Source organism: Siniperca chuatsi, linkage group LG4, assembly GCF_020085105.1.
Source record: "Siniperca chuatsi isolate FFG_IHB_CAS linkage group LG4, ASM2008510v1, whole genome shotgun sequence".
Lineage (NCBI taxonomy): Eukaryota > Metazoa > Chordata > Actinopteri > Centrarchiformes > Sinipercidae > Siniperca > Siniperca chuatsi.
Window position 1 is genome coordinate 23,991,016 of NC_058045.1, and position 25,251 is coordinate 24,016,266.

General features: G+C 40.5%; 2 protein-coding genes across 2 annotated transcripts in view; one reads left to right on the top strand and one right to left on the bottom strand.

Moving 5' to 3' along the window:
• Window positions 1–6,262: 6,262 nt before the first annotated feature.
• Window positions 6,263–17,712, bottom strand: LOC122875182. The gene is made up of 4 exons (XM_044194052.1): window positions 17,578–17,712; window positions 14,488–14,817; window positions 8,298–8,518; window positions 6,263–6,971 (listed from the first exon to the last, which is right to left on the bottom strand). Exons 1-4 carry the CDS (start codon window positions 17,710–17,712, stop codon window positions 6,863–6,865), a joined length of 795 nt encoding a protein of 264 aa, XP_044049987.1. The 3' UTR covers window positions 6,263–6,862.
• The window catches only part of fa2h (fatty acid 2-hydroxylase), a 32,721-nt gene continuing 22,051 nt past the window's right edge, over window positions 14,582–25,251 (top strand). Inside the window, exon 1 of the mRNA XM_044194628.1 lies at window positions 14,582–14,863. Within this exon, the coding sequence (XP_044050563.1) occupies window positions 14,582–14,863 (282 nt within the window). The remainder of the gene's footprint in view (window positions 14,864–25,251) is intronic.

Here is a 25,251-nt window from a genome sequence, read left to right on the forward strand (position 1 = left end):
CTCTGCCTGTTTTGAGAGTCAATTTATTGCTTGTTAGTTTTTGTGTGACATCTTTCTGATTTAAGAAACACTCTTGAAGGTGATAGAAAAACTAGATTCAAATCAGCATGGGGACTATGTGACTGTCTACTGAGCAACCATGAATCTAATGGGGGGGGGGGTGAACACATCTTAGTAGTACATGTACTCTTTGCTTCACCTCTGCTGTTGTCGTGTTGTGTGCCCGCAAACAACATACGTGTTGAGCACTGGGGCCTCCTTTCCTTCAGTGTCTTTTCCTCTGGTAAGCGCCAATTTTTTTGCTTTTGTTTTCGCCTCAGTCCGTGCTACCCACGGTCAATTTATGTCCGCTCTAGAGGTGGAAGTTACGAATCACTTTGCCGATTCAAATAGTTTTGTTCAGTTCAAGGTTAAGTAGTCACTGACTATGTAGTTCGTTTTCCTCTAAGCTAAGCGATGGCATCACAGTTCATATGCACTTCGATACATATGTCAGTAAGTAAACACATAAAGGCACAAACATGGTTCACAAAAGTACGCGAACACAAATGCCAACGCCTGGTCCAGCTCGCACGACTGTGCGGCGGTAACAGACGTCAGTCCTCAAGGGGGTGATATGGAGCAACTCAGTGTATCCATGACAGTATATATGTTTTCAATTGCATTCCTGTCTGAATGAAGAGGTGATGAAGTATCATAAACATGCCTATACATAGGTTCTCCTTAATACATCCATGATATGGACATGTTCAGCTAGAGCTTCATCAAAGCGGTCAGCCATGGTTGTTTTGAGCGAAAGTTAACCCAAACAGAAAGAGTTATGTGCTATAGTGCCCTTATCTACAACGCTCTGACTCCAGCTCGCACTTGCGTTAAAATTTTCAGGTGACACACTCCAGAACGCAACGACGCGTGAAATCGATGTTGCGTAGCTCGAAGCTTCTGTGTTTGCGTACTTGCGTGGACCATGTTTGTGCCCCAAGTGTTCGTACTGCTTTGATGTTTGGCACTGATTCAGTCTATCTTCATTTCAGTAGTACTTTGAGTCTGTTGCTGGTTCATGTTGTTACATTTCGTTCAGTACAAAACTAGCTGATACAAGCACATAAGGTTAATGGCTCAGCAGCCAATTATTTGCGACATTATGGTTGTTTCTGTGTCTTTTGCAGTCTTTTAATAGGCTTTTAACAAGGAAGTCATGTACAGTGTGTCACGGCTGAGCTGACCATGGAGCTCTCAGTCACCAGTGAAGAGCTCCACTGCTAAAAGCTACTGATTTGGTCAGTGACAATGGTGATTCAGGTCAGTTCAGTTTAAAGATTCAATGTTAAAGATTCGTTCGTACATGTACTGAACACCTGTAGTCCACTAGTGCCTTTGCATTGATTTTATATCCAATCAAGCCACCTCTAACATTTGCCTCATATTCAGTCTGAACACAGCTTATCAGTAACACAAGCACAGAAGTCATAAAGTCAGCACACTGACTCAGTAATGTCAGTTACATAGCAATATCTATCTACTGTAATGTTAGCTAACATTAGTCACCATAAGCTACTGGTCATATCAGACCAAGTAAGACTGAAGTAGCAAAACCCCTGAGTGTATTAAATTCAGCAAGGGTGTGTTTTATTGCTTATGAATTCAGCTTTTAATTTGTAAGAGGAAGATTAGGTTTTTTCTTCTTTCACGAGTTACATAGCCTTGCTTTAAAACAACATAAAATGAAGAAGCAAACATCGATACAACAGAGAACTTTATAAAATGCAAAGTAACAATAAAAGAATAAAACATATACCCTCAGTTGCCAGTTTATTAGGTACACGTAGATAACAGGCTAATATGCAATATCGTTCAACTGCACCACAAACTAAATCCTCCAAAATGATCATGAAGTTGAATCAACACCTCTCATTGAAACTTCACATATAATCTTCATGAAGGTAGGATTTATTGCAGGACTGTTGTATTAGACCGCATTAGTTTTTGCTAGGTGTACCTAATAAAGTGGCAACTGAGTGTATATATTAAAAAGAGATTAAGCCCAAGAAAAAAGATGAATTAGCTGTTGTGACAAGCCATTCTGTAAAAATAGGTTTTAAAATGAGATTTAAAGACACAGTGCAAGCCGACACTGATTGTTGGGAATGTTTTGTTTGACTTGCATTTTGCAATTTTATTTTTAGTTTGAATTGCCATCCTCTTTCAGCATCACTCCCACTCCCACAACCCCTTTCACATTACACGCCGCCATTTGATTCATTGTTAATATGAAAATTAAAGATTAGAGCAGCTTTAATTTTAGATTTTAGACAATGCATTCATGTTACTATATTGGTTTTGATGAGCCAAAAGGATCAATTGAAATGAAAATATAAAGTCACCAAACATGACATTGTCATGGTTAAAGGACATCCAGGTAGAGCACTGTTGAGAATAGTAGTTTCCTACAGAAACTCATTTTATTGGGATTAAACTGTAAAAAAGCTGCCTATATCTGCAGTGCTGTTGGTTTGCTTGCAAATTAGGTGACTTAGTTTGTTATTGAGCAAAAAACAGGAAAAACAAGCTTTATTTGCATCATTCAAGATAATAGCTCCTTATTTCATAGAACTCTCATGAAGGCTGGTCTACACTATCTAATCATCTTAATAATAATAATAATACATTTTAAAACATGAAAAAAAAAATTAAAAGGTGGCAAACAAATGTTTTTAAAATTGATTCTAAAAGTGACAGGAAGGCAATGCAAAGATGCTAAAAGAGACAATGTATTGTACCTGAACTGTCAGTGTTCACTGTGCAAGACATTTCTCACAGTGAACCAGCCTTTGTTCAGAGCCAGCCTGAACTTTGCATTTTGGAGATTTTTTGACAGATGTTTGCATTATACAAACGTTTCTTTGAGGCAGTGCATCAAGGGGTGCAGAAGTAACTTGTAAGGGGGTGGAGTCACAGTTTTGGTTGTTGCAGCCCAGAAGTCACTTATAATATATGGAGGCAGCACTACACCATCTGCTGGTTGCAATGAAAAAGTTTTGGATCACCTTTCACTCTGTGATGGCCCTAAAATGAAAAACAGTACAAACTGAAAAAAAGTGCTAACCCAGTTCGTAATCTGTGAGTGATATCGTAGGCATCCAATCGGGATTAAGAATGAGACAGATTGTTCGTACATTACCCCTCTGTTAAGCGAAATAATTAGTTTTGTGCTTCATGGCCACCTCACATGACCCCATAGCAGCACTTCAGTTCATGCATTTAAATCGGCTACATAATTAACTTTTGTCAGACATTTTGTGAGATTTAAAGCACATCATCTATTAATATGATAAAGAGATAAGAGCTATACGACTGAGATTAAAGGAATATTTACGCTTATTCACTTTCTTGCCGAGAGTTAGAGGAGAAGATTGATACCACTCACATGTCTGTCCATTCAATATGAAGCTACAGACAGCAGAAAGTTAGCTTAGCTTAGCATAAAGACTAGAAACAGGTGGAAACAGCTAGCTTGGCTCTATCCAAAGATAACAAAATCTGCCTACCAGCTCAGCAATGAACACATTATATCTTGTTTGTTTAATCCAAACAAAGTGCAACTACAACACATGGGTTTTACGGGGGGGTTATGTACGGGACTGTTTCTTGGCCAGACGCTGTGACTTTATCTATTTATCTTTATATATTCTCTATGCTAAGCTAAGCTAACCAGTTGCTGGCTGGGGCTTCATATTCAGTGTACAGACATGAGAGTGATATCAATCTTATCATCTAAGTTTTGTCAAGAAAGCGGATAAGCGTATTTCCCAAAATGTTGAACTACTCCTTTAAATTTAAATTACAGTGTTGATTTATTGTGTCATCACTCTCCACACACTTTTACTTTAAATGAAATACTAAAACATTGACATATAACGCTATGGTAGTAGTATGGGCACACATTTACAGTGGTTGGAGACTCTTCATACCTTGCTGCTGACAAATGTTGATCTAACTGTTTGTTAGTTGGCAGGAGAGTTCAAAAACATGTCAACAGATTTCAGTAAAACTTGGTAGAAAGGTAAACCATGGGCCAAGGAATTACTTTGTTTAGGTGCGAATAAAGGAATATCTTAACATTGCAAGATAGTCATTTTGGACATTTTCACTATTTATGAATAAGCCACTGTGTCGACAACACAGTCCACCACATGTATCCCATGACTGTGTGTCACTGTGTGTATTATAATGGGGATCAACAACAGATTTTAAACATTTTCTATTACTAACACAACTATTTTAGAGCACTGTGTAGCCTTGGATTGTTATGTTTTTTAGTTTTTGTAAAATTAATTTCATGATTTTGAGGTTGCACAGTTCAGTTTCATATGTATTTTGAAAATCTTCCTCGTTGGTGCATTAAAGTTCTTTTGGGATGGAAGGAAAATGTATTAATCTATCACAAAATCTATGATCCAATTTTGAAAATGATCCCTGCCAGTGTGGCAGTTGAAAGTGTGAAATGTAGTATTATCACTGTTGATAATTCAATCTTCTATCAGGTTATTATTGTATGGTGATATTAAAACTTGTATGTTTAACCTGTACTGTGTAGGTTATGATTAATTACAATGAATAACATAGTTGTCTTTTACAAGTCACCAAACATCAGTTGTTGTTGATGTTGTTGTGTGTGTGGGTCTGAAATATCAGCTTCCTCCTTGTATAGAAACCAGAGCTTCCTGTTCTACAACCTGACTCCTCGTTCATGTTCAGGTATACTCTCTCTCTCACACACACACACACACAGACATATAGAGACACATATACCCGGATGCACAGGAACACTGTGCATTACCCTTTTAGCATCTTGGCCATGAAACATTCAGCAGCAGACTTGTTTGATCAGCAGTGGCTACTGTCCGGTCATAGGGCCCCCAGTCTTTCTGTCCGCTACACGCTCACACACACACATCCACACACACACACACACACACATGTGGTAAGCTCTCTGTTTTCTGTGTGCAAAGGTATAGGTGAGCTGTAGTTTCCACAGTATTTAGTCTGCAGATGAATAATTCTGGGCAGTAAATAAACTCCTAACTTCTGGACCTTGTGGTCCTTTTTCAGTGAGTACTTTTCCATCTAACCACCTTTCCTTTGGTTCACATGATACTCACTCATCTACATTTACAGTATTACAAACAGTGTTTACTAAAATGGTGTTTCATCTGCTTTTCACTGACAAGAAGTTCTTGAAAGTCCCCATACGGATTCTTTAGTTGTATTCCGAGGGCAACATATTAGATGTTGCACAGGATTTTCTTATAACATCAACATTTTAGTGGCTTTTTGTGCCATAGTTTACGTGAATTAAAAGTATAGTATATAAGGCCTGAGGTTGGAAAAGTCCCTAAAGCAAGTTTCACTTTATCAAGTGTTCCGAATCTGTGACATATTTGCAATGGAGGTAGATTTCAAGGTCCCATATTGTAGAAAATGAGATTTCCATGTTTTTCATTTCTTTTTTGATTATAAAGCAGATCTAGGTGCTGTATAAATACTGTTAAAGCATCACAACGGCCAATCCAGGGAGAAATGCACATAGCCCGTATTCAGAAACCAAGCCTTTAAATCAGAATCAGAATCAGAAATACTTTATTGATCCCCGAAGGGAAACTCTTTGTTACAGCAGCTCGCCTTTACGTCAGTGCACACAGGAAAAAGTACTAATAATTAAAATAAATTAAGTACCAGGTGGGTATAAGTATAAGATCAAATAAGTGTGAAGTACCAAGTGAGTTTACCGGTTGGTAAATGAGCCACCAGGACGACTATACAGTCGACCCTGTCTCTCTTCAGCTGCAGCTCGTATCAAATAAAGGCAAAAAGACAAAAAAAAAATCTTCTGTAGGGCATAAAATATAAGAATTTGTATCCTTACACAAACAGGTGGGCTCCAGTATCTGTGGTTATTATGTGGTGCAGACTGTTTTCTGCCAAATTTAGATCAGTTTTGGTTATTCCACATTCAAGGTTTCTGTATTTATGTTTTTGTCTGTGCTCTTCTCACTGGTTTGAAGGGGGCGGGGCTCAGTCAGAGAAAGGTCTTGTCACGTACTTCTGTGCACCAATGAGGATTCAACACTTGAATCAGAATCGGATGATGATGTTGTTGAGTTGTTTGGCCACTGTCAAGTTTTTGAGTGTTAAACTCTTAATAAATAATACCTATAGATGGGTTTTTTTTGGTTTTAGAGAAATACTTAAGATTTGAAGCCAAGTTTTCATGAGCTTTAATTTCATGCTGTTTTTTTCCCCATTCAAACACACAAAGACTGTATGTGTAGTCACAATTTGTTATGATTGACTTCCTAAAATTTTATTGCACATTAAAGAGACAAAGTCACAAAATCAACACTGCACGCAAAGAACAGAGGGAACACCTGCCATTTCATCCATTTAGACATTCATTTTAGTGAAATAGTTATTTGCAACCACATCTGCCGGATATGATCATAGCTTTTTTAGTATGTTACTTATTTGATGTTGCCATATATATTTTATAAACACCCACAGCAATGGTTTGCATAAGAGTAAAGTATTACAATTAGTCTTGGTTTTATTGATAAAAGACATTAAAACGTAAAAAAACAAAGTCTTGTGCAGAATCTCGAAAAAAATCTCGAAAATCAGGTCATCCTCTCCTGATGGACCACAAGTCAAGTGAACATCGTCCTCCAAAATCCTCAGTCCCGCAGCTAGCTGTTCAAATAGGAATAATCTGAATTTACTTTCCCATTGGAGAGGTGATGATCTCCCATGTCACTGTGAGAGTTGTAACTGGGTGGGTTGTTTGTGGTCGGCCAGGGCTCATGGGTCAGCCGACACGTTTTATACTGCGTTTGTGCCTGAGACAGCTCGGGACACATTTCTTCTCTGACTTGGTGCCTGGCGACGCCGGGGCCGGAGATGCAGAGCCCTGCTTCCTGTGCAGCAAGAGAAACCAGACACAGAGGCAGAAAAATGAGAGGAGGAAGTGTGATTGAATGCTTGTTCTGGCAGTGACACAGAAGTATTTAATTATTAAGCGCAGACTCCTGTGGCCACTGGTGTGATCACAGTCCAGTCTGGGGCAGCCAAGACCAGCACAAACAGACTGGTTATTACCCTCCCTAAATGCATCAATAATGTAATAATAGCAATCAGCTTGATGGGTGGACACATAACTCACCATGATTTTTTACAACCTGGCAACCCAAAACTTGTTCTTCTTATTAATGGTTTATAACTGATCTATAAAGCATTGGTCAATTATTTATTAACCATTAATAATATTATTAGTTACAACTTTTAAACTATTTATAAAAGGTGCCTTATTAGTAAGTGGTTCCCAAATGTTAAAAACAGTAGTAAAGTATACTATAATTTAAAATGCTTGACCTAATATTACATTTCTACTTTTTTACCATTAGAGAGGTACCTAGCAGTGGACTCTAATCTTGTTTTTATCTATTTTGTATTAGGCTTAAACATGTTGTTAGTGTCCTAACAAGAGAAAAAAGGGATCCCCGTTCTCTGATTAGCACAAGATTTTTGTGCTGATTAATGTGCCTTGGGGTAACAAAACATTATCCAAACATTTCACATTGTACACATTTTAGCCATGGTAGCAGCGGTACAGCAATGTTGGCTGGATGATTGGTCCACGACTTTGGTCCAGACTGAAATATCTCAACATCCAGATGTCGGATTGGCACAAATTTGATTTCAAACATTCATGTTCCCCAGAGGGGAGCACCAACAGCAGGTTTACATTTGAATTTGTCCATTACTTTGGTTTGTGACCAAATACCTGCAAAACTAATGACATTCCCATCGGCCACAGCTGTACTTTATTGTACTTATTTAATAAGCAAATGTTAGCATGTTACCATGCTAAACTAACATGGTGACCATAGTAAACAAATATACCTGCTTAACACCAGGATGTTAGCATTGTCATTGTGAGAATTGTTAGCATGTTGATGTTAGCATTTTGCTCAATCACCTCTCAAGTACAGCCTCACAGAGCCGCTAGTATGGCTGTAGACTCTAAGCTGTTTAAATCTAAATCTGGTTATTAGACACAAGAGGGGGGGAGAATCAGCAGTAAATGACAGTACAGCATTGAGACAGTGGGTCTCTGTGATGACACTTAATAAACACTACGTATTAATATTTGTAGCAACTATCAACGTATAAAAGTAAAGTGCCAGTGCCATCTACTGCACCAGTTGCAAGTTACAGGTTACTGCAGTAGAGTTGTTCCTCACCTGGCAGCAGCAGCAGCGGCAGCCTCTCTGTTCCTGACCTGCTTCATCACCTTCAGCATGCGACAGATCTGTCTAAGGGTCATCTTCGGAGCGTGGCATGCCAGGCGGGGCCGCGGGGTGCAGCGAGGGCCCCGGTATGTGAGGAATGACAGATAGTTGCCCCCTCTGGGTCCTTTCCCAAACAGCTGCAGGGGCTGAACACTGCCATAGCAGGATGCAAACTGGGAGTCATGGAGGGAGGAGAGAGATGAGAGAAGTTTTTTACACGTTGTGATCTGCCTCATAGATTAGATTAGACACATACATGTGTATGTACACACAAACATACACACATACAGTACATGCATACTGTAAATAGCCAATAATAAATGAGGGAGTTGTTTCCATTAGCTTTGCAATTTTGTCTTACAGGCTAAATTCCCACTCTGTGGAAACAGAAATAGTGTCATGCAAAATAACATTATTGTTATTATTATTAACTTTTGAGATTTTGAAATCAGTAAAAGGTCATAATTCTTGAGATTTGAGTAGTGCTTTTTTACTTTTCTTATGACCTTAATTCCTGAATTCTTCTGCGTCTAAAACACTGGATTTTAAAATTATGATGCCATAATTATTTTTCCATGTGGTTCTAATCCGATTCTGTACAAATAATGTATTACATTTGCTTGGTTGTCTTTATGATATTTCAGTTATAGAGAACTGCCCTTGATCAACTTTTTTCTGACCATGTAAATTTCATGGTATTTGTGATGTTGACCTAAAAGACTTCTTTTAAAACAAATAATCCACCATGCTAATTTTGTACAGTTCATCCTTCCTAGTATAACTGCAGTGTGGGATGGAGTAGCACACAGTGATAAACCCTAAATGTGTACAGTGATTAATGTACTCTGCTGTGTGATGTGTCTGCCTCTTTACACAAAATGGAAGGCTCTGTTTTCACACTACACAATTTGTTATTTAACAAAATAATTGGACCACTGATGCATCATGGGTAATACAGATAATTATTTCATTCCAAATTGCTATTATCGGCCTCCCAACATTTTAATCTACCGGCGCATAATAGATACTGTAGATAAATACTGTAGTTCAGGCAGCGAAACAGAATGAGGCCATGTGAGCAGCTGTGTCACACTCTGACACACACACACCATTTTAATTAGCATACGAGCCACTGTCTTCCTCTGGCAGACTTAATCACCCTCTCCATCAGACAGAAACCCAAGACACACACACACACACACAAAGAGAATTCAGCTGTGCAGATTCATTTACAAGACCGACACTTGATCGTGTAGATTAACAGTTGTTTTGTCATTCTCACAAACAGACACACACACACACACACACACACACACACACACACACACACAGAAGAGGTAACAAAAATGCACCAACAGTAGCTGACCTGCTACAGTATCTTCTAATTTCTAATCTAATTGTCATGAACAGAGGAAAGAAGAGCTTAGATAACAAACACACACATGCTCAGCATCTCTCCTGTTATGTTTGACAAATTAGTTTTTAAACAAATATATGAATATATGAATATGAATAATATCTCATACTGGTTTCCCAAAATACTGAACCTTTCACTTTCAGCACGGTAGGTCACTTCCACTGAGGCTGCTTTTAACTGCTGTGCCACCTGATTGCATTTAACACTTCAGGTCACAATTAAAATTAAAATTCTACTTCTACTCAGTGCAAACACTGAAATACATACATGAGCATGCAGACACACACACACTCACACACACACACACCACACAGATACTTACAGGAACGACAGCAGCCATGGAGGAGTGTTGATGCTCTGTGATAACGAAATGATCATCAGAATGGGAATCGTTGCCTTCTTATACATGCCGACATGACCAGGCCAAATGATAGGCCAATCATTCTTCAGAAGAGACTAAATAACTCCGCCTACTGCTGACATCACCACGGTGAGGAGGTCACTCTAGACATCACACACACACACACACACACACACGCCTGTTGCTTCAGGTTACACATACACTGACATGCAGTCCATTATTGAGGAATCTTTTGTTATGCAGGGTATATTTAGAAGCAGCTGTAATTCTGAGAATGGGGGAAAAACAAGGGCGCATAATAGCTGAGAGAGAGAGAGAGAGGCTGGAGCAAGAGTGGGAGGACAGAAGGATGTCAAGAACGAAGAGAGAGATGACAAAAGGAGGAGAAAAGGACTGTGATGGAGAGGGAAACCAGCTGGACAATAAAAGACTGTGAGGGGGGGGAGCAGGCGTCACAGTGTTAGGTGACGTGTCAGAACAATGTGATGCATCGGTGCGTTAAATATCGTCAATCAGTGCAATATTACACATCACTGATGGGAAGAGACAATAGATGTGAGACACGCACTCACTGTGATGTGTTTCCTAGTTGAAAAGAAACAGGAGAAGGGCTGAACCGCCAGCACATCAAACTCTCCAAACCATCATTCAAGCTCACTGTCTCAACACATAATTCAAAAGGCACAGAACTCAAGTTCAAATTCTAATCAAGATCTCAAATAAATGACAGGGAAGTAGATATCCCGCACACTAGTCTAACTCGCAATAATACATTTATTTACAAGTTAGACTAGTGTGTGTAGTGTGTTTATTGCAACTTTTGATTTGCGCGTCCCTCTCCTACGCACCTGTGTCATGAAATACATGTTCTGTTCAGGGAAGTAGATATAAAATGATGCACAAGACATCTCAATTTTTAGTATTTGGATTTTTGATTTTTAAAATAAAAGTTTCCTATGAAGAACTTTGTAATTTGGTACTAAGTATAGGGAAAATACTCAGTACTAAATAAATAATATCTTAAGACCGGCAGTTCCCAAACTTGTTAGCTTGTACCTTAAAACAAAGCAGTGTGTACTTGTGGCCCCATAACAGATTAATATGGCCTCAGTGTGGACATACTGTAAGCAGCTCAAACAGAGGGACTGTTTTATTTGAAGGATTTTAAGAGGCCTGAAGAAGTAAACGTATCCACAAAAAAGGCAAAAATAAAAAATCAGAATATCAGAAATGCTTTCTTATCCCTTTAATCATCTTGTGACCCCTCAGATATATCTTGGGACCCCTTGAGGGACCCCGACCCCCGATATTGTGACAAAGTTGTGACACCTGAGTTCAATTAGCTGTGTTGAGTTTATACACAGTTCTTGATTTCTGAATGAAAAGCTCCAATTGAACCCAAGTAAATATTCATTAATTGTTCATTTATTATCAGAAACACCATTCTTTTCCATATATGTTGAATTGTATGCTTGTAGACAAATTTCACGTTTGATTGTTCTGCTGACCTGCTGTACAATGACTAAAAGACTATTGAACACTGTCTCTATTTCCTCTATTAGTATCTGTTAGTGGCAAATTTACCAATGTACATTCCTAGGAATTCAGTTACACAGTCTTTCCTTTCTAAGAAATTATCAGAAACTATGGGGTCAGCAAAATAAAGTGCGACATTTTGTTACTTTTGGTCTTATAATGCAGCCATACAAATTGCAGCTCTGGTGTTAATGATTTTTGTGGTTAAATGTGATACAGAATTGTGCTAACACTTTCCACTACACTTACTTAGTCACTTCATGTGTCTTGGGGTCAGACAGCTATCTGATCTCAAATAAGCAAAGTCTAAATGCATCTCAGAAGCTCAAACCACCTCTAAGGTTAACAGTGCATTTATGTTGAACTATGTAACAAAACAAAAAGGAAATATGTGTGTATAGATCAAAGATAGCCAACTGGTAATAATACACGTTTCATCTCTCATCTTTCCTTTTAGTTACATAGCTATAACACGGAAGGTGATGTGAAGACTTTGTATCAACAACTGAGATTTAAACAAAATGTGACGAGTGATGAAAAAGATCATTGTGTTAATGCTGAATGTTATTGAGATACTAGAATAGACAGACTGCTGTACACCTTTCTCATGGCAGATACTTTGACTTGTGGATGGTGTGTTATAATATTGATCTCTGTTGAGGGCCCATCAGCACTGAACAAATGTTCAGATTAGTGCAGAATTCATTCATTATTAACTAAGGCGACGGTGAGACTTTATGACTCACCTGTCTCTATAATACAATGCTAAAACGAGAAGTGTGTGTGAATGTTTTCACTTAACAACTTCAGTGTTGCTCCCGTTCATCCTGCCACCTTTAGAATCAATTCATATCAATCATCTGCAAAAAGACACATAACAAGTCACTTTATTGTGGTACTGTGTCTTGTTGAAGTGAAGGAACTACAGAGAAGTGAGATGATGTGACTTGTTTCGCGCACTGCTAAATTTGTCACATCACCCATTTACCGTCTGTTTACTTTGGTCCTTTTCCGCCCCCTGCTGTTTTCTACTCCACTCTGCCTCAAACAGGTGAAGTGACAGCATGAACGTCACTGGTGTTGCAGGCTGATGCCAATAATGTGGGCAGGGCAGTAAAGGAGTATAGTGCCTGTCTCTTCCTCACTTTCTTTGTTGAGATGCCCTTGAGCAAAGCACTTAAAGCCCCAGGATTTAAAGAAATTAGAAATGTTGGTGACTCCTCATATTGGTGTCTGAAAAGTCACTGTGGCAATGTTGTGATACGAATGTGTTTAACTGTGTGAGAGCGCATCAGTGTGTTGTTGTTCACAGTCAGTACTTTCAGTACCGTCCCTAGCTAAATGAAGGTAAAATAAAACTCTACGGCTAAACAATAACTTCTAAACCATTTCAAGAAATTGGACTACGGTAACTAAATAAACATTTCTAGGGCTCCTGTAAACTGCTCTGACATTCTGCTTGGGGGTATCCTCCAGCTCAGACTGCGGTCAGTGGTGTGACCTAACTCTGAAATGATGATGATGGTAGAAAGGACCAGTGTCCAAGACAGTTAGGCCTCATTTTAGACCAGGATGTCTTCAGTAGATATCTCAGTCGCATTTTATGTTACTTTGTGACTAAGCTTCATCATGCAGGCCTACAGTCAGACACAAGGTCTCAGGCTTGGTTTCTCTGCCATTCTGGAAACCTCCCACCTGACTGTCATCTGAACAGGGAAGTCTCACTCCAGGAGAAAACACGTTAAGTCTGGAGCCACTAATAGCCTAGATGGGTTTTTTTTAAACATTATGACTAGTTGTGAATGCTGAATTTAATTGTGCCTAATTATACTTAATATTCATATCACGTTGTGCATCGTGGTTTTGCATTTTCACCAAAACACGCAGGACGGCGCTCGTGGACAAGTGCTGGCTCACGCTGCCTTCAGCACCATCTGTGACGTCCCTGACTTTGTCCAATAAAGTCCTAAAATGTCCCTCATTCAAAAGTGTTTTTCTTCGGCTTCCACACCCTCCGCCCCTCTGAACATCACACCGCGCACATTTACACAGTATTGAACATTCACGTTAGTATTTTCTTATATTGTGCGTCATTTTGGCCTCACCTACGTGAAGAGCTCACCTGTCCGGCGAAGACGAAACTGAGACAGATGCGCAAACAAAAACTCGAATATCTCTAAAATGTTACTAACTGAATCTGTCTTTACGTGAACGTCTTAGTTTAGGCGATGATACGCGAACAAGTCATCGAGGAGGCGGCCTAAGTGCACAAAGATTTCTGTTAGTAAGTGTTGAGAAACTGTCAGCCTATTAGCAATGACCCTATCTTATCGATCCGGAAGTGGTGACGGACGACACAACAGTTAGGCCTACTTATGCTCGCCTACATGTTATGTCACTCGTTAGCTGGAGGTTGAGAGATGTTAATTTGTTTATAGAATGTAATTCAGTCATGAGATAATCCTCAGACTGCTCCACACAGCCGAGCTGAGGAGTTATGTCGCCCCGAGGGTGTTTTCAGGGCGACAGGTGCGTCTGGATGTAACGCTGCACTCACAGAACATGTAGGAATCAGGTGCCTACGACTGTCTTTTCTCAGCTTTCAGGTGGATAGTGGTGCTAGAAAAGAGCAACGCTTTGCTCATAAAACAAAAACAACCGTGGGAGGCACGTTATGTAGAAGTTTCAGGTTTTGAAACACCTGTTGGCTGCCGTGACTGTCTGCAGCGTGGACGCCTCAGACCCCGCCTCTTGTCGCTGTCATCTTCTGAATATTTATATATCTGAGTTTTACAACCTCTGGGTGTCAACGGCGAAGTTGAACTCACAGTCTCGTCGACGGCCCTCCGAGGAGGTCTCTCTGCTCTCCTCCCTGTGTTCACTTTTCGGTTCAGGTGGACGCTCTGCATCTCCGCTGTCAGGATGTCTCCGTCCACGTCCCCTCGGTTCTTCACGGAGAGGGAGGTGGCCCGCCACTGCACCAAGGACTCCTGCTGGGTGCTGCTGGGAACCAGGGTGTACGATGTGACCGCTTTCTTGCGGATACACCCGGGCGGGGAGGCGCTGATACTTCGCCGGTCAGGCAAGGACGTGAGTCGTGAGATGGAAGGACCCCCACACCGGCACTCGAAGAACGCCCGGCGGTGGTTGGAGCAGTACTACATCGGGGAGCTGGACAGAGACAGCGGCACCGACGAGGCGCAGGTAGACCTGGGGGTACCTGACCCACACCTAGCTTGCTATGCTGGCATCACTGACCTCAGGACGTGCAAACAACAAGTTCAGAGAAAGTTACCGGAGAATAAAAAGCTGTTGCGAGGTCTCTACTGGAGGGTCGTCAAGGTGTAGCCTACGTCTTTGCCAAGTGTCAGAAACTGACAGGGGTCTTAACTTCCTTTTTTTAACAAATTAACACTGAGTATCTCACTATCTTTGATAAAAGTTTATAATTGTTTAATCTTTCTCTCTACTAACTTATCTTAGAAGAGCTGTAACTCTCCCCGGGCTGTGCCTGGGGAGCTAAATATCAGTCGTGACATATTCTGGCTCCAAACAGGTTTAGTGTTTATTGGCTGCTTATGATAGAGTGAATGGTTGTCTGTCCTTGTCTGTGTCCAGACACAATGCCTTTGCCAAACAAGCTTGGATGGATGGATGGTGGATACCAGACACAATTTGTGGCGGTGGAAAGGTGATAGGGGCTGTTGGCTCTGTGAGTAACAGGTGTATTATTGTCTCTCACTTGACTTTACTGTGCGTTTCTGTGAGGCAGAGAGAGAAGGAGCTCCCTGCGCTCCTCTTCCTCCTGGACAGTAGTGGTTATAAGGGAGGGAATGAATGAGGAGTTAGAGGCAAAGGACACACAGGGAGGGGTCTGGCTCAGTGCCTGTGTACTAGTTTCTGTGAGGAGGAGGGAAGGAATGGAGCAGGTGATATGATGGACCTGTGGGGTGGGGGTATGGTGGGGTGGGGGGCGGGCAGTGATGTTAATAAATAAACTGGTAAGGGGGATAGAGGGGACTACAAACAGGGACAATTTGAGGGAAACCAGAAACTCCACAACGCTTGTTGTTAGATGAATCCACACCCAATTTAGCTCTCTCTGTCCCTGTGTGTTTCTCTGTGTGAGGAGAGAGAAACAGAGAGAGTTTGCATAGATCTCTTGCTAACAGAGTTGACATTTACATGGCTTGCCCACTCTCAAGAGTCTGTTCTTGCCTGTTGACTGAAGTTTACGCAATTGCAGTAACAAAAGCAATTTTCTTCTCTTCTTCTTTATCCTCTCTGGAGCTTCACCGATTAGACTAACTATAACTTTTTTACATTTCTGTTAGCTGTTAGATTTGAGGATGGCATACAGCATAAAAGTGTGTCTGTGTGGGGCGGATGGGGGATGTGTGTGGCAGTCATGTTGTTAATGTTGTAAATGGAGTTTGACAATGTATTCAGCCTCAAACACATTCCCCCACAGGTTGTTGACAGTTTGAGATGTTAGTGGTTTTTTCCTTCTTAGCAGCTATCATCACACCGTCCACTCCAAAAGGCAAAGCTTAATCACACACTTTCCTTTTTTATTCCAACTGCAACTTGTTTGGACATGATTCAGCACTGAGGTCCAACACAGGGTGTACGGACTCAGGTGTGTGGAAAAAGTCTCGGGGGTAAAACTGAGAGAAGAAAATAAGTTGAAAAATGTATTTGCCATTAAGATCCTAACGTTAGTATATGATTTTGCTGAAAGACGATAAATGATAGTGTTGATTTATAACCCAGCCCCACTGAGGGATTTGTCCAGCTGCTGGGTGTGAAACTCATGGTCAAATGTGGGAAAGGTGGGAAATTAGCACCAGCCACCAGCCAAATGCTGGTAAAATATGAAAGTGGCACGCAGATTTCAGACACAAAATAATGATTTACCATTGAGTGGCTGGTAGATGTTCACATTTTTAAGTACATTTTCCCCACCCTGGTCAAATGTGACAATTGAGGTCATGAGACAGATGTCAGCCCACTGAGTGAGTCACCAGGACATTCCAGTTGTTAATGAAATATCGCCCGTACATAATTGGTCCTCCGGGTATGGCTGGAGAACAAATAATGCTCACTTTTCTCTTCTCTTTCTCCAGTCACTTAGGCACCTTGGTCTAACTGCAAATGTTAAACCTACCGCACATTTTGTTCTTTAATGATTGGCCTGATGGCTTTAAATGGCATTTTTACCAGCCAAATACCAGTGCAGAAACAGGATGTATGAACTTTCGGTCACACAGTGTGACTTTAAAAGGGTTTTAACTGTGTGTGGATTGCATCCAGCAGAAAGGTCAATTACAGAGGTGACACTAAAACAGAGTAGTGTTTTGCTATTTGGTTTGAGAATGAAATCTATAGAAATATATGATAATTTTGTTGTTCCCTCATGGCATCATCCTCCATTACTAAGCAGCTGAAAATGGGACTGGAGAAGAAGTAGGGAATGTCATCATACACCCCACACATTTGGGCTTAAGTCATTGCTGGGGGATGGGGAAATCATTAATCAATATTGTGTTAAGGTTTGTTGTGATGCATAATTGATACAGTGGCATCAACATCATTAGGCTGAGGTGTTTCCTACTTCTAGTTCAACATTTTGCCAGTTTATTTTAGTCTATGTGGAACGGAAACATTTTTATAATACAGAGAATAAACACAATATGAGCTTGATCCTTGCTTTGCCTATTTAGCCTTTTTAGCAGTATGTTTTCGTCTTTAGTTTCAGTTCTCGCGAAATCACCTGAATGATGATACCATTTTTATAATGTGGTAAATAAGGTTGTAGCGTCATATTGGGTGTCACCTTGAGATTGCCAGCCCTAGACATTGCTTTTAATTGCCACAACAAATCAATGTAATGCTCCTACAGTTTGACTATCTCCTACCACATGTGCAGACAGCCAAGAAGGCTCCTGGTCACTTCCAATTGCTAGCCGACTTCTTCTCCGCACCACTGTCATCATACATCCAGGCATAGACTCACTAACTCCCCCTTGTGCCCAGATTCTCTCAATGCCCATAATTCCAATTATTAGTCAGAGATCACAGCATAGGACGAGATTACAGAGACAGAATATTCTCAGAAATCCAAATAATAATATTTTCAAAAACCTCGCCAAATTCAACTACAGCCACTTCTATTCATAACTAACATGGCTTTACTTCAATCACCACACAGTCCTTTATAATTAATGATTTGATCTCTGATAAGTAATTAGACTTCTTATTTCTTGTAGAGACGTGGCTCAACTCTGATGGTGCTGAGTTCCAGTCTGGTTTTAGATCCAACCACAGAACAGAAATGGCGGAACAGAAGTGTCATTCCTCATCCTCTTAGATCTAAGCTCAGCATTTGACACCATCAATCATATTATTTTAATTAATTGTCTTGAAAGATGGCTCAGTCTCTCTGGCAGTGCTTTAAACTGGTTTTGATCCTACATAACTGGCAGAAAATTCTATGTTAGTCTGGGTAATCTTGTATCTGTGAAACTTGCCGTTTGGTATTGCACAAGGAAGCTGTCTTGGTCTCCTGCTATTTTCCTAATATATGCTTCCATTAGTTTACATCATCAACAAGTTCAATACAAATTTCCATAGCTACACAGATGACACCCAATTATACATTTCTGTTGAACCACCTAACCCAAATGGCCTGTCATCTCTGACTGCCTGTTTGGCCTCGATAAAACAATGGATGAGTGACAATCTTTCAAAACTTAACAAAGATAAAACAGAGATACTGCTGCTAGAACCTAAATGCAAGCGAGATACACTTTTTAACAGACTTTGGAACCTGGCTCACCCGACCAAACCAGAAGTTAAAAGTATTGTTGTCATTTTTGTTTTAAGCTTTGAAGCTCATATTAGCAAAGTGACCAAGACAGTTTTCTTTCACCTGAAAAATGTTGCCAAAGTAATGCCATTCTTAACAAAGCAAGGATTATTGTAATGCCCTCTTCACTTGCCTACCAAAAAAGCTGATTGGCAAACTTCAGCTAGTTCAGAACTCTGCCGCCAGACTTTTAACAAAGACTAGGAAGAGAGCACATTACTCCTGTTTTAGCTACCCTGCACTGGCTCTCCATTTCTTTTAGAATTGATTTTAAGGTCCTTTTACCCACATACCAAGCTCTTAATGATATAGCAGCTTCTTACATTTCAGACTTTTTAACCCCATATCATCAACTGACAAGAGCTCTTAGCTCCTCTGATGCTGGTATTTTAACTGTTCCTAAAGTAGCCCACAAAGCGAGCGGGCAAACTGCTTTTAGCTACTATGCTCCAAGACTGTGGAATACTGTGTCCAGTTACATTCGATAAGCAAGTTTTTTGACATTTTTAAAAATCAACTTCTTATTCAGGCAGGCATTTAGTTAATGTAGTATGTCTACTAACAGTATGTATGCTTTCTACTGTCATTTTTACTACTTTTATCTCTGCCTTTTTATTGGATCTTTTATTCTATTTTTATGAATTTATCTTTTTTGCATTTTTTAAATTTATTGTATTTTGTTTTTAATGCCATACTGTAATGCAGTTCGAGCTGCATTTCAGGTATGAAAAGTGCTATACAAATAAAAGTTATTATTATTTATTTAAAACAAATAGGAAATACACTCACATCCTACTTTTTGCTGCTTCAAATATGACTTTATCAGTTCCTATTTTGGCATAATAAAGCAAAGAATGATGTGGTCTTCTGGAGGCAGCAGGTACCAGGCACAAGTCCAATTCTTTAAGGGAAGACCTGTCCCACAAAGGGTTAAGGCCTGCTAAGCAGAGGGAGATACAGTCTGCACTTTTCTGTGTCTCAGGGGAGACTGCTCTGCCACATAAGTGTTTGAACAGACCATAAGCAAATGGTATCTAGAAAGCCTGTTAGACATTACAGGACTTGTGTAACATTCTGTTTTAAGTTGTTCTTAGTACAAACAGAAGGAGATTAAAGGGGAGATTAGAAGGGATGGTATTTTTCTTGTTTGCGTAAGTAGTCAGCATACACATATTCTTTAGTGAAAAGGGGGAATATGGCATTTTCGTGTACCATTATTTCCTTGTTTTAAATTTTGTCTGGCTTCAGATATGCCTGATCTCCTAAACTGGATCTCCGAATCTCAGACCCCATCAAACATCAGTCAAGATAAATCATCATAAATCTTTCCACCAATGCTCAACAATTGATTGACAATTGGTATGTCTTTTTGGACAACACTTGAGGTGCTATTTGAATCTATCCATGCGTTAGTTTTTTGGTGTATTTTCATTTTCTTCTTTTTCTGCTACGTACTACATTATAGACTCCTGAACAAAAGGTTGCATTTTCTTAATGATTATTCATTTTTATTTATTTATTTATAAGATCTGAAACAGGACTTGATCTGACAGTGCGTTTTGCCTGCAGACATCAGTGAGATACCAGGGAGGAGGGTTTACAAGGACTGAATCCAAGATCTGCAGGGGTAGGAAGGTGGCGAGACTGTAGCTTCTAGTGTGTGTGTGTGTGTGTGTGTGTGTGTGTGTGTGCGCATACATGTAGCCTACATGCGTGTAGGAGCAGGTTTACAATCAAACAGAGGTGCCATTTACACGTCAACAAAATGAATTTGTTTGCAATAGATGCTGATTGCCTTTCAGAACCAGTGTTTGTAAGTGCTTTTCCACCATGAAAATTAAGGAGGAATTGGCACAGTTTGTCCTTAAATTTTATCATTGTTAATTATAGTTCTCTCTTTCACTTATGGCACTTACTTTTATTATACATCATACGGTATTTGTGCTAAAGACACAACTTTGTGCTAGGTCTTTCCAAAAATGGAGGAAAAGTCATGACAGTACTGGAGACACTCTTGTCCAGAGGTGATTGGCAGGATTAGGATCAGGACAGGTCATACCCTTTTGTGCTCCTTCACAACTTAATGATGTGGATATTGCATGCTGTTAGTGAGCGAAGGGAACAAAAATATTTTAGGTTAAAAAGTCACTTTGTGTCTATTCCAGCAACTTTTCTTAGGTGCACCACATATGCTGCTGTCAGCTGAAAGTCAAACTTTTGTCACTTGAAAGTTGAGCTTTTAGTATTTTGTTCAGACTGGGGATGAAGAGAGGCTACCCCAATTGTATCCAAACCCTACTGTTAAAACAGATCAATGCTTGCTCTTTCGACAGGTATAATACAAAACACTATGGGGCACCGTAGAAAGCAGTATAGGAAATCATTAAAGGAAAGCTGTGATGTATAATGTAATATATTTCATTGCACTGTGGAGCTAGAGTACAGTTTAGTATTTAGTAATCCACATCCATAAAGTTAGGTGACTCGAGACGGATTAAACAACAGAGGCCAATATATTGTGACTTTTGTCCCTAAATGATGGATCCTACATTTCCCATATTGCAACTCGATAGCATCTTTCTATTAGATTCTCCATGACCAAATTGATGACATCGCTATTAGGGTTGGGTACTGTTCATATTTGAACCGGTACCTGAAATTTGGTATCGGTACCCAACTGTACCTTTTTTCGGTATTTTATCTGTAAGGAATTTCGGACTCAGCCAGTGGCTGAGTGTTGGCTAACGCTAGTAAAAATGCTGTGCTAACGTCAACCAAGACCGTGAAAAAATCCCAGGTATCTCCAACAATTACTTATCCAACTAGCTAATTAATTATCTGAAGATGTTGATGAAGTTGTTGATGCCTCACTTAAAGTTCCGTCGTCCATAGACGGTCGAACTTCTTCGGCGCTGGCTGCAGGCGGGCTAATGTTAGCTGCGGGGGACTTGGCTTTCAGGCTATCAAACATGGTACACTCTTCAGCTTTTAGATATATTTTGTTTTGTTTTGACTAGGTGTTTCCTTAGGTTTGACATGTTGCCCTGGTGTTGCATTTTGCATTCTAAATATTGCAGCGAGTGTTGTCTGTGTCAAGTTTTGAAAAGTGTAACCAAACTTGCGACCGCTTTTGGCTCGCCATTGCCCTGACTCACTGTGACCTGAACAAGCTGCAGGGCTGACGTAGTCTCTTTCTCTCTGTACTCTAAGTTACTCTCTCACGCCGGCCTTTTTTCCTCTGGACAGGATGTGGAAAACCAACAATCCTCAACACATTCTTACATTTTTGTTTCACTCTGTCCATTGGTCTCACTGTCTCTTTGTATACATGGACTTGAAACTCAACGGGGCGAAGGACAGAGGCAGCCGTATATATGCCTAATGTACAGGAGAATGTAGCTCTATAGACATGAACTTGGGAGGATAGTGCATGTATTGTTAAATGAGTGGAATCAGTGTGAGTGTGTGAATGAATAAATGAACAACGGAGATAGTATGGTAGAGCTCAGCAGAATGAGAACATATGCAGAGAATGAGACAAGGAGCGAGTCAAAAGTTCTTACAGTATTGAATAGAGTGAATGGCAGCACAGATAAATAGAGAATAACAGAAACTAGGTAGAAACTAGTAGGTTACAGTATCGAGGTCATGGTGGTGGGTGCTGATAAGTTTTGTGGATTGAATGCTGGAGGGCGACTGGGTCAGGCCGGTGGAGCGCTGGAATGCAGACTTTCCTCTGCATGGATCTTTTTATGCTCAATGATGTGATTGTCTTTCATCAGAGGGCAAGCGGAGGAAGAGGGGGAGAGATTGACGGGGTTGGGTAGGGACTTAGTAAAATGTTGACATTAAGTTCAATATTAACACCTGCTGCTCTAAGTGCCAAATGTTGCTACAGTCTCTGTATCTTTAGCAGCATGCTAGAGTAATAAATTGTGGTTATTCATCAATGAATTTGTCCCTGCAGGCCATATACTTTCACTAAATATGAGCCAGTCCCAACAAAACTAATTAATAGCACAGTATTTACTAGGATTCTGACCAGTGTTTTGTCACTTATATTCAGCTCTACTCTACACCAGCGCCCATGTCATCAGTTTTTCTCCAACAAGCTGTTGAGGTGAACTACCTCTTTTATAACTCTTAAGAGCTGCTTTGAGTTTATCACCGTGGTGATACATTACCCCAGTCATTGTTTACCTTTGCTACCATAGAGACTGCAGACACTGCAATTAGCGCTCAGGTGCAAGCCTCAAGTGGCTCCCCTCATCGCCACGGTAACACCTGGAAAAGAGAGAGGTCGAGGTGCAGGGAAGCTGGAAGGACAGTCAGAGGGGATGGAGATGAACATATGCTTGAAAGGTGCAATTGATTTGGGCAAAGGTCTCACGGGAGTGATAGTAAAGCCTGCCATTACTCTTTTCTCTCCTTGTTTGTACTGAGCCTTGTCATCATTTCCTGACGGTATTGTTCATTGTCATTGGTCAGTAGTGATCCCACGGGGGATCAGCTTGGCTTGAGAGGTATGAGGCCCTGCTAATGTTTGCCAGTGGTCATAAAGAAAAGGACAGAAGAGAATATGTAACACCGGGATTGAATTTCCGCTTAACTCTCCTAAAATATTATGATACATTTTGTATATCCTGCATAACAAAACAAAATTTTGTGACTCATTTTGTGAGTGGTAAACTGATGTGTTTATTTTCCCGCTCATCGCTTTTACTTTTTGATTCTAAATGCTCTTTATCCAAAGAAATAGGATGGAGCATTTGTTCTTTACAAAAATGAAATGGAAAAGAATAAAATAGTGTTTAGATTAATAGTATAAGTTAATATGTTGCGTAGTGTGAATTAAGTAGTTGGGGGCTGTGTTTAACTGATTGTCGTAGTCTTGGTGGGGCTGTGTGTATGCAGCATTTGTGGATGGGACTGGTTGGCTCATAGCCCACAGAGGCAACACAACACACACACACACACACACTCTCTCTCTCTCTCTCTCTCTCTCTCTCTCTCTCTCTCAAGGGGTGTGTTGTTGCAGTAAAACAAACGGTTGAAAGATGTTGAAGAAACAGACAAGATTCTCAGACACACCCAGAGGAGGGAGAAGGAGATGGAGAGAGGCAGCCTGAAGGAGTCAGCACTTGGTAGTGGTGTCTACAGGTAGAGATGACCGAGCCGGAGTTTCTGCCGTGGATATTTTGCATATAGTACGACCTGGCTGCTGGTTCAGAATCTGGTTATGGTCTTTAGATGAACCACTGGGGAACAGCATGAACCTCTGCTCATGTGGTGAAACACCTCAGTGTCAGGTGGAAAGAGTCAGCTGACAGTGGTACACATTGGGAATTGGCAGCAAGAAATAAATCAGTGTGTGTGTATACCTGGGGAACTAACTGCTTCCGGCCAGCTCTGCGCCTTCCTATTACCACTCAGTGTCATACACACCAATATATTAGATTTTACACATAGCCACAATTGTACACTGATTTCTTTATTTTACATTGAGATTGATTGATGTCTTTTGGTCTTTTAAATCAAAGGTTGATTTTGCTGCATATCTTGCATTGTGTCAGTTTCTATAAATAAACAGCATTTTAAATATATATACAGAACATAGCAGCATGGTGAGGGTAGTTGCAGTGTTTTTATGGTGCTTAGCTCACTAGTTACTGTCCATATGGTAACATAACACCTTTGCACAAACTGGCTAGCTACAGAAAGCTTATGATTCCTGCGCACGCACGCACGCGCACGCACGCACGCACGCAACAAAGTTAGAGAGTAAGGGTGGAATCTTGAGTCCTGGTCATTCAGGTCTGACTGGTTCTTTTGGTTAACGAGGTTGGACGAGTGGTCTTGTTATCTGCACAAACACACACAACAGGTACAGAGAGAGAGAGAGTAAGGGTGGAATCGTGAGTCCTGGTCATTCAGGTTTGGCTGGTTCTTTTGGTTAAAGGGAGATGAGTGAGATGAGTTATCTACATATACATTTTGCTTCAAAACCCTTTTATGCTGCTATACAACTATCTACTCAATGAGAAGAGTTTTCAGTACTTATATAGCCCAACAAAAACATTTTTTTTTGTGAAACATAAATGTAATTAAATGTAAAAGTGATTATAAAAGCAAAAATATATATATATGTATATATGTATGTATGTATGTGTATGTATATATATGTGTGTATATATATACGCATTGGACGCATTGAGCAATGACCATCATCCAGTGTGGAACGGCTGGATAGCTCGATTTGGTAGGCCACGGGACATTCACGGGGGAACAAGGGTTAGAATCCCCCTCGGAACGCAATGAGCAATGACCCATCATCCAGTGTGGGTCCTTAGGCAAGACCCTTCACGCTGCTGCCTACCTCATGATGATGATGAGTGACAATGGAATAAATGACATGCCGGCTCAGACGTCGCCCGGCCAAACAAGGTCTGCGTCAGGTGTTGGGGAACCAGGGCATCGAGACGACAAATGGGCTACTGGAACAAGACGGAGATGGGCGAGATGCGATAATAAGGCGATAATAAGGCGAAGCAACCAGTAGCTCAGTGTTCCAACATCCACAAGCGGCAACTGCTATCACAACTTGAGATTGACGAGGTACAACACAAATGCTATGGCAAGGGGGAGCCAGGACTACAGGTCAGAGGGGAGCAACCAGCAGCTCCCCAACCAGAGATTGGGTACGAAGCCCCAAGAGAAATCACGC

Coding starts and splice junctions, on each gene's coding strand:
- LOC122875182 (XM_044194052.1), bottom strand. CDS start 17,712: ATGGGCATTGAGAGAATCTGGGCACAAGGGGGAGTTAGTGAGTCTATG. Junction 8,519..14,487: donor GGAGGGCCGTCGACGAGACT/GTGAGTTCAACT, acceptor CATGACTCCCAG/TTTGCATCCTGCTATGGCAG. Junction 6,972..8,297: donor GCCGCTGCTGCTGCTGCCAG/GTGAGGAACAAC, acceptor CTTGCTGCACAG/GAAGCAGGGCTCTGCATCTC.